Source organism: Pezoporus wallicus, unplaced genomic scaffold (assembly GCF_028554395.1).
Source record: "Pezoporus wallicus isolate ANWC-B61680 ecotype Strahan unplaced genomic scaffold, APGP_CSIRO_Pwel_v1 contig_6566, whole genome shotgun sequence".
In the NCBI taxonomy this organism is placed as follows: domain Eukaryota; kingdom Metazoa; phylum Chordata; class Aves; order Psittaciformes; family Psittacidae; genus Pezoporus; species Pezoporus wallicus.
The window spans coordinates 947,948-957,582 of NW_026638763.1; the positions used below are offsets into that span (position 1 = coordinate 947,948).

The window sequence follows — 9,635 nt, forward strand, 5'->3', positions numbered from 1 at the left end:
ATGTTACACAGGAATGTGTCCAGGCAGGTTTTGAACGTCTCCAGGGAAGGAGACTCCACAACCTCCCTGGGCAGCCTGTTCCAGTGTTCCGTCACCCTCACTGAGAAGAAGTTTCTTCTCAAGTTTAAGTGGAACCTCTTGTGTTCCAGTTTGTACCCATTACCCCTTGTCCTATCATTGTTTGCCACTGAGTAGAGCCTGGCTCCATCCTCGTGACACTCCCCCTTTATATATTTATAGACACTTATAAGGTCACCCCTCAGTCTCCTCTTCTCTAAACTATAGAGACCCAGCTCCCTCAGTCTTTCCTCATAAGGGAGATGCTCCACTCCCTTCATCACCTTCATTGCCCTGCGCTGGACTCTCTCCAGCAGGTCCCTGTCCTTCTTGAACTGAGGGGCCCAGAACTGGACACAATATTCCAGATGGGATCTCACCAGGGCAGAGTAGAGGGGAAGGAGGACCTCTCTCGACCTACTAACCACCCCCTTCTAATACACCCCAGGATGCCATTGGCCTTCTTAGCCACAAGGGCACAGTGTTGGCTCATGGTCATCCTGTCGTCCACTAGGACCCCCAGGTCCCTCTCCCCTACACTGCTCTCTAACAGGTCGTTCCCCAACCTATACTGGAACCTGGGGTTGTTCCTGCCCAGATGCAGGACTCTACACTTTCCCTTGTTATATTTCATCAAGTTATTCCCTGCCCAACTCTCCAGCCTGTCCAGGTCTCGCTGGATGGCAGCACAGCCTTCTGGCGTGTCAGCCACTCCTCCCAGCTTAGTGTCATCAGAAAACTTGCTGATAGTACACTCAATTCCCTCATCTAAATTGTTGATGAATATATGAAATAATACTGGTCCCAGTACTGACCCTTGAGGCACTCCACTAGTTACAGGCCTCCAACTAGACTCAGCCCCACAGACTACAACTCTCTGGCTTCTCTCCTTCAGCCAGTTCGCAGTCCACCTCACTACCTGATCATCCAGTCCACACTTCCTCAATTTAGCTGTGAGGATGCTGTTGGGAGACTGTGTCAAATGCTTTGCTGAAGTCAAGGTAGACCACATCCACCGCTCTGCCATCATCCATCCACTGTGTTATTTCCTCATAAAAGGCTAAGAGATTGGTCAAGCATGATTTCCCTTTGGTGAAGCCATGTTGACTGCCCCTCATAACCCTCTTATCCTTGATATGCCTTAAGATGGCACCAAGGATAAGGTGTTCCATCACTTTCCCAGGGATGGAGGTGAGGCTGACCGGTCTATAGTTACCCAGGTCCTCCTTCTTGCCCTTTTTGAAGACTGGAGTGACATTTGCTTTCCTCCAGTCCTCGGGCACCTCTCCCGTTTCCCAAGACTTGGTAAAGATGATGGAGAGTGGTCTAGCAATGACTTCCGCCAGTTCCCTCAGCACCCGCGGGTGCATCCCATCTGGACCCATGGATTTATGGATGTCCAGATTGCTCAACTGATCTCTAACCCATTCCTCATCGACTAAGGCAAACCGCTCCGTCGACCTGACTTCATCTAAGGTCTCAGGGGTACAGGGCTCTTCAGGACTGCCTGCAGCACAGTAGACAGAGACAAAGAAGGCATCCAGTAACTCTGCCATCTCTGTATCTTCTGTCACCAGGGCACCCATCCCGTTCATCAGTGGGCCTACATTGCCTCTGGTGTTAGTTTTGTCTGCCATGTATTTGAAAAAGCTCTTTTTGCTGTCCTTGACCCTTCTCGCCAGGTTTAATTCTAAGGAGGCCTTAGTCCTCCTAGCTGTCTTCCTACATTCTCTAGTAGCAGCCTTATATTCCTCCCAAGTGGCCAGCCCCTCCTTCCATGACCTGTAAACTCTCCTCTTCCACTTGAGCATACCCAGCCATTCCCTATTTAGCCACGCAGGTCTCTTGGCCCTCTTCCTTGACTTCCTACATGTCGGGATGCTCCGATCTTGAGCACGGAAAAAGCAATCCTTGAATGTCAACCAACTATCTTGGGCCCCTTTACCTTCAAACAGCCTTGCCCATGGGATTTCCCCTAGCAATTGCTTGAAAAAGCCAAAGTTTGCCCTGCTAAAGTCCAGGGTTGCAATTCTACTTGCTATTCTACTGGTTCTACCACACAAGATCCTGAACTCCACCATCTTGTGGTCTCTGCAACCAAGGCAGCCCTCAACCCTTACTGCTTCAACCAGACCCTCCTTGTTAGTGAGGATGAGATCCAGCAGCGCTCCTCTCCTGGTCGGCTCATCCACCATTTGCAGGAGGAAGTTATCATCCATACACTGGAGGAACCTCCTGGACCGTGGCTGGGTTGCTGAGTGGTCCTTCCAGCAAACATCAGGGAAGTTAAAATCCCCCACGACGACCACGGCCTGTGACTGTGAGGCCGCTCTCAGCTGCCTGTAGAAGGCCTCGTCAACTTCCTCACCCCGATCTGGTGGTCTGTAACAGACACCTACAACAGTGTCCCCCCTGCCAGCCTGCCCCTTAATTCTCACCCACAGACTCTCAACTCGCTCGTCATCTGTCCCCGGACAGAACTCGGTGCATTATAGTTGCTCCCGTACATAAAGAGCAACCCCACCACCCCACCTGGCTGGCCTGTCTTTTCTGAAAAGGACATAGCCCTCCATGACTATATTCCAGTCATGTGAGCTGTCCCACCACGTCTCTGTAATTGCCACCAGATCATAGTCTCCTGACTTAACATAGGTTTCCAACTCCTCCTGCTTATTTCCCATGCTGCGCGCATTGGTGTACAGACATTCCAGGGAGCGAGCTGAGCACACCAATTTCACCCTATCATCTGGTCTGTACTAATGACATGAAAATAACAGTAATTATCAGCACAATGGTGATTGCTTATGCAGCACACAACTGTATATCTCCAACCTTAGCAATAAAACATAGATTTTCACATGAGAAACTGAACTGCACTACAGGAAGCTAGTTCTTAATCTTATTAATGTAGTGCATTAGGGAGATTATTTGATAAAAATCTTGTGTTGCATTAAGGTTTTATGAATGTCAGCACAAACCTCACTCACCTCATTCCTATGAATAGCTCTGTTCCTGTCAATGGAAGGCTTTGCACAAATGAGATGATGAGGATTGGCCTGTTGGATGAGCTCGCTGCAGAAATGTATCTTGCAGTGAAAGGAATGACTCTCTTAGAGATACATCTGTGATTCTTCACCATATTAAACAATCGGTCCTAATGTAAGCTGCAGTATACTGCACCACAACCAATCTCCATTATAACATTCATGCGCTCTGGGTACCTCTACCTCTCCTGCAGTTCATCTTGCTCCAGGGTCCAGGGTAAAGAAGAGACAATATGCACTGAGCACTCATCTCAGAGCAGTATTTCTGCATTATAAATACAGTGTGGTTTCATTTCTACTTTTCTCTCCCTTATCCCAGTGCTTTGGCTTGCTTGGTGTGAATGGAGCTGGCAAGACAACCATCTTTAAGATGCTGACAGGTGATATTGGAGCATCCAGTGGAAGGTTGCGGGTCCAGGATCATTCTGGGTACGGAGGATGTGGTTTCTGGGGAAGGCGTGTGATCCAGTTTTTAAGGCTGGATGGCGAAAGAAAAGAAATGTAGAAGTCTGAAACAAAACGTTCAAAACAGAGCACAAATAAATAATGCAGGGAATTTCATTCTTTGAAGATGGTGTGGTTGCTTCCCTCGGGGTCTGCATTTGGCTGTTGTACCTCTGCTGTTCTCAGTGGTGTTTCTTCCACTTCATTCCATTGCAAATGGGATCCGACTCAGATCCTCAGCTGAGTGTGATCCCACTTCTGAGCTAGTATCTGGAGACCAGTAGGACTTCATCTCAAAATGCTCTTCAACAGGAGTAGAATTGGTGGTAGCTGTGCCATCTGAAGTGCTGGTAACTGGAGAGCTACGTACTAGAAATCATGTCTAACAGACATCACAAGCCTAATTCTTCCTTTGTGGAAGTGAGGGCCTAAAAGTTGAAGGTCTGCAAATTCATAGCATTTTCCTTCAAGGGTTAGGGAAGGGATTAGGAAGCAGAATAAACAGGTTTTCTCTCTCCTGTCTGATTCTAGAGTGCATTCAGTGTGTTTAAAATGACTTGCCTATTTTCTTACACAGGTCCTTGAATGACATTAGTGAGGCACACTGGTCACTCTTTGGCTACTGTCCTCAAGAAGATGCCTTGGATGACTTGCTGACTGTGGAAGAACACATGTATTACTATGCTAGGCTCCATGGCATCCCAGAGAGAGATATCAAAGGAGTGAGTAACACTGGGGATTGACTTAAAGCATTTTCCAGTTATTGAGAACTTTTACATTGATTTAATTAGTCTTTCAGTAAACAGATATGAATGTGGTAATTTATGCCTGGACACTGGTGTGAAAGCAGTACTCTTGCTCCCATAGGTTGTACTCCAGCTTCTCCACCGGCTGAATCTGATGCCCTACAAAGACAGAGTCACCTCTATGTGCAGTTATGGCACCAACAGAAAATTGTCAACTGCTCTGGCTCTCATTGGGAATCCATCAATTTTGCTGCTGGTGAGAAATTGGGTCTTGTTGAAGGAAGGATGAGCAGATTTTTGGGCTGGCAGGGCTAGTCTTTGACAGTCTAGCAAAACCTCCGTGGGCACAGATGCTGCAAGGGCTGGCTCAGCTCTGCTCTACAGACAGGCTGAGAGAGCTGGGCTGATTCAGCCTGCAGAAGAGAAGGCGCCAGGGAGACCTTAGAGCAGCTCCAGTGCCTAAAGGGGCTACAAGAAACCTGGAGAGGGGATTTGGACAGGGGACTGTAGGGACAGGACAAGGGGAATGGCTTTAACCTGCCAGAACAGGGGAGATTCAGATGAGCTCTTAGGCAGAAGCTCTTCCCTGTGAGGGTGCTGAGGTGCTGACACGGGGTGCCCAAAGAAGCTGTGGCTGCCCCATCCCTGGCAGTGTTCAAGGCCAGGTTGGACACAGGGGCTTGGAGCAACCTGCTCTAGTGGAAGGTGTCCCTGCCTGTGGCAGGGGGTTGGAGCTTCATAAGCTTTAAGGTCCCTTCCAACCCAAACCATTCTATGATTCTATGACGCAGTCAAATGCATAATGCAATTGAAGGTAATCCTTCTCCCAGATCTGTACCAGTGTACTAGCAAACATAATCCTAATGATGAATCTCAGAAGACCACAAGTGTTAGGAAGATCAGATTTTGAGTGCAAATTTATATTCAGCCCTGTCTTTCCCAATAGGATGAACCAAGCTCCGGAATGGATCCAAATGCTAAACGCCACCTTTGGAAAATCATCAGTGAGGAAGTGCAGAACAAATGCTCTGTGATACTCACATCCCACAGGTAGGGCTGGTTTGGCTCTGCCTCCAGTTTCAGTGTCTGCAGAAGGTATGGAGAGACCCCTCCTTCATGCTCCCCACTGATTTCAGGGCACCAAGATCTTACAGGTTTGGGGGTTTGATGTGGCTGAATGTGGGTGCCCACAGAGACCCACAACACTTTAGTGGGTAATGTTCTCTGGTCACTAAAATAACTGGTTTTTATACCTTCTCAATGACTGATTAGAATTTCTTGGTTGTTTTTCCAGCATGGAAGAATGTGAAGCCCTCTGTACCAGGCTGGCTATTATGGTGAATGGCAGTTTTCAGTGCATTGGCTCTCTGCAGCATATCAAGAGCAGGTCAGCAAAATGCACCTATTTCACTTGCACTGAACAGCAAATAGTTACTGACTGCCAGCTTTGAGGCTCAGAACATGAGCCTTCTGTTAACAGGGCATCAAAAGAACATAATTTTCTGGTTAAAGTTTCTTTCTACACCATAGAAATTCTGTGTTAACTAATGCACTTTCTACTAACTCACAGCTTTTCTTCCCAGACATGTGCTCCCCAAAGTAATCTGTTCACTCCTGAAAATGTAAAATACATGTTAAGGTTGAGCTTCAATTTTATTAGTTATCACAATAGCTCAGCTTCTTACTATGTTTCTCTCCAGGTTAACAACCCTGGCCCCATTCAAGCTGCACTCGGCCTGCATTTGATTCCCCTAAGGAGGCTGTGTAGCACTCTCAAAGGATTTTCTGTTTCTCTTTTCTACTGTGTTAATTGTGATTTTCTCTTTCCCCTAGGTTTGGAAGAGGATTCACTGTGAAGATGCACTTAAACAGCAACACAGTTTGCACTGAGATGTTGACAGAGTTCATGAAGTCGCACTTTCCAAATACCTGCCTGAAGGTAAACAGGACAAATGCTCTTAGGAGAGGTCCTCTCCATCCCTTAAAATTAACCAAGAGCACCTTGCAAGATAGTAATCTTGTAACATACTGTGCACATAGATTCATGCTCTCAAGAGTAAGATACTCATATACACACACTTGCCAGTGCTATCAGAAGCATTGTTCAGGGGCTGGAGCACCCAAGTTCCTTGGTGGCTTAAATAACTTGAGCCATACAGCTGCAGTGATCCTATAAAGCAGCTCTGCCTCAGGAATGGTCTCACTGAAGCCTGGTCTGCATGGAGACCCACTTCATATTCAGTGGATAATGAGATTGTTGAGTGCTGCCAGTAATTGGGTAACTGTGAAACCAGAGTAACCAAGTCACAAGTCCCATCCGTTGTCCGTAACCCAGACTTCTAGCTGGAAAATGCTATGGCTACCCTCAGGCTTCCAGCGCTGGGGCTTAGTTATCATCTTCCAGCCACAAACAACACAAAAACTCCCAATGAAGAAACACTGGTCAATACTGGACAACAATATTCTTCAACTTTGGGAGCCAGAAGGAGAGAACACACCCTCTGCCCCTTCATTCTCCCATGGTTAGCTCCTCTTTGCTTGTATCAGCCAGCCAGCCATCAGATCTGTTTGGGTGCAACCTCTTAACTTGACCCGACCGCTCCTGTTCCCACAGGATCGGCATTTCAACATGGTGGAGTATCACGTTCCAGTCTCTGCAGGAGGGGTAGCTAATATATTTGATCTCCTGGAAGCCAGCAAAGAGGCCTTCAATATCAGGCACTTCTCAGTGAGTCAAACAACATTAGAAGAGGTAAGGAATTAAAGATGTGTGGCCATCCATTTAAAACTGTTAACAGGGGAGCAGACTGATGGTTACACATAATGGACTGCTGCACACAATAGACTATATTTTGAAAGGGATTTCCATCTATATTGCTCCTGAGGATATTTAATCAGTACTACTGTCTCCAGATACCTGTGCTGGCACTACGAATACACACATAAAAAGCTGCCTGCAGCATACAGGATCTGTTCTTCCCTCTGTCACTACTGGTTTCAACATCCTTGTGGGTGTGGATGAAAGGCAGGATTAGGGACCACTCCTGAGTCCAGTGCTAGGCTTTCCATCGGCCCTGGAAATTTGCTTGATTTCACTCTTTCTTGTATTTGGGTTGTAAGTTCATTTAGCATTACTCCAAACAGCTTTGTGGTTAAGTTCCTTCCAATTTCTCTTGCAAAAACATTCCCACTAGCCTAAAAATCTTGCAGGAAACAACGGATGCTGTAAGGACTATCCAGAATAAATCATCCTGTTGAGTATCAGCACCTGATATTTTAGGTCTGTCCCAGAGAGAGGAGCAAAACTGCAGCCCTATAATCCTACAAATGGTTAAACAGAGATCCTCAGTATTGTTTTAGTAAGGGGCAGTGGCTATGAGAAACAGGCAGGCACAGCACAGGAAGCCCCAGTCATGTTCTGTGGGAGGACAGTCTGGTATATGCAAATGTGATGGCAGGTAGTGTTCTAGTGCGAGTGTTTTATGTATTCATTAGATACTGTTCAAACAAAGACTGCTAGTTGTGATTATACATACCTTTCTATATCATATGCAGTTGTGCTTGCATGGATGTCAATTATATAGAGACACATGCTTTTATAAAGTAATAATGTAGCTGTATTACACTGTGATCAAAAGGAGCCACCTCACAGGTATTACCTCACTCGTACTGGTGAAACATGAGCTTCAGGACAGAGTTTTTGTGCAGGAATGTCTCCCTTCACATCCCAGGTGTCTGTTTGGCACTACAGGAGCATGCAGCCATTTCTTTACATTAGCCCATAAAAGCCTAACATTTGCAATCCTCAAATCCAGTGTGAATCCATTCCTGGCCATGCTCTCCCTTGGCTCACAGTCCAATTTATATTCATCCCTACTATAAGTTCTTTGTGGTGTCACATACTGAATGTTTTCCTTTAAACTTGTAGGTTTTCATCAACTTTGCTAAAGATCAAGCGGATCCTGACAGTGTGGATGCAGGTCCTGATGTGAGAGTGGGCAGCTCTGACACAAGTAGCCAAAATAGCACCATAAGCTCCATCTACTGAAGGGACCCAACCACAGGGTATCATAGAAGCTGGGGAAAAGACCTGACTTGTGGTTCTTCCAGCCCTGTTCTCTATGATTCTGGGATGGTGGGGTTAAAAAGTCCCATTTTCTTAAAGTACTACTTCTTTTTGATATGCACTTATTTTGTTACTAGGAACATGGTAGGCATTTAAGACTGGCATTTGGTTACAAATCAGATTGGTCTTTCCACTGGTTCTTTCTCCCTTCTCCCAGTTCCTGTTTTATGATCACTGCAATGCCTGTGAGGAGTTAGTTGACATCACCTGCTGCTCATGGCATGGAGCAGGGAAGCTGTCAGCACTGTGGGGTGTTTGACAGTAGAGCAGCCCCCATGTCTGAAAGCCCACAATCCACTTGTTGCTCAGCAACATACTTCCTTGGTGACCATGAGCAAGTGGGTAAGTTTTGACAGGTTCCCCACTGGTGAAACAGGGTTCACGGCCTTGCCCCACCTCACAGGGGTGTTGTGAGGACATAGGTGTTATGTATTGAGTTGCATGTGCAGTTGGTGGGGGCCATCTTTGGTAATGACGTAAAGCTTATCTGTATGTGTGGGTTATGTCAATACAAATAGAGTTATTTTAAAAGTCAGCACTTCCAGTGGTTTTATTTTGGTCCTGTAGTTTATTCCAGCTCTGTGTTAACTCCTCAAGCAAGTGCTGCAGTCCCAGGCAGTTCCTTGCTCTTGGTACCCAATGGCAGATCATGCCACCAACCAGCACCTTTTTCCTTTTGGCTGGTGTCCATGGCTTCTCCATTACAGCAGAAGAATGGCACAAGGAGTGAATACGTTCACTGAATCCTCTCATATGAAGAAGTTTTCTTCATAAGACTGTGTTTCCCTGAGCAGAGTAAAAGCAACAGGCATCTCCCTTGCTCAGAAAAGCTCCATCTCCCAGGCGGCTCTGCCTCTCTGACTTTTTTCCAGTGACCTTCCTCCTCACCACCTGAGCGGTGGCTGCCCCTGCAACTCTAGAGCTGGGTTTTCCAACATAACAAGGGATAATCAGGTTCTGCTTTAAAGGCTCTGCCTTTGAAGGCTACAAATGAGACCTCTGCCTATCTTTGAGCAGCAGCCGAGTTCAGCGAACCAGCATGCACATCCTGCTTTTTTCCCTCAGAGTCATTAATAGGTAGAATAGTTTAATATTACTCCTTATATCTATCAGCATAAGGCCTCACAGACTGTTTTGGGTCAGGCACTGATGTATGTGGGGCTATTCAAGCACATAATGAACTTAAACTCTTTGAGCTCAATAAACTTACTGCTGCTG

The 9,635-nt window shown here is 46.4% G+C and overlaps 1 protein-coding gene across 1 annotated transcript in view; it reads left to right on the plus strand.

The window, feature by feature from the left end:
- The window catches only part of ABCA12 (ATP binding cassette subfamily A member 12), a 90,078-nt gene extending 81,446 nt beyond the window's left edge, over positions 1-8,632 (plus strand). The window contains exons 47-54 of the mRNA XM_057412228.1: positions 3,421-3,530; positions 4,123-4,267; positions 4,413-4,547; positions 5,238-5,341; positions 5,586-5,678; positions 6,125-6,230; positions 6,906-7,043; positions 8,220-8,632. Coding sequence (XP_057268211.1) covers positions 3,421-3,530; positions 4,123-4,267; positions 4,413-4,547; positions 5,238-5,341; positions 5,586-5,678; positions 6,125-6,230; positions 6,906-7,043; positions 8,220-8,339 — 951 coding nt within the window. The 3' untranslated portion in view covers positions 8,340-8,632. The remainder of the gene's footprint in view (positions 1-3,420; positions 3,531-4,122; positions 4,268-4,412; positions 4,548-5,237; positions 5,342-5,585; positions 5,679-6,124; positions 6,231-6,905; positions 7,044-8,219) is intronic.
- Positions 8,633-9,635: the final 1,003 nt, after the last annotated feature.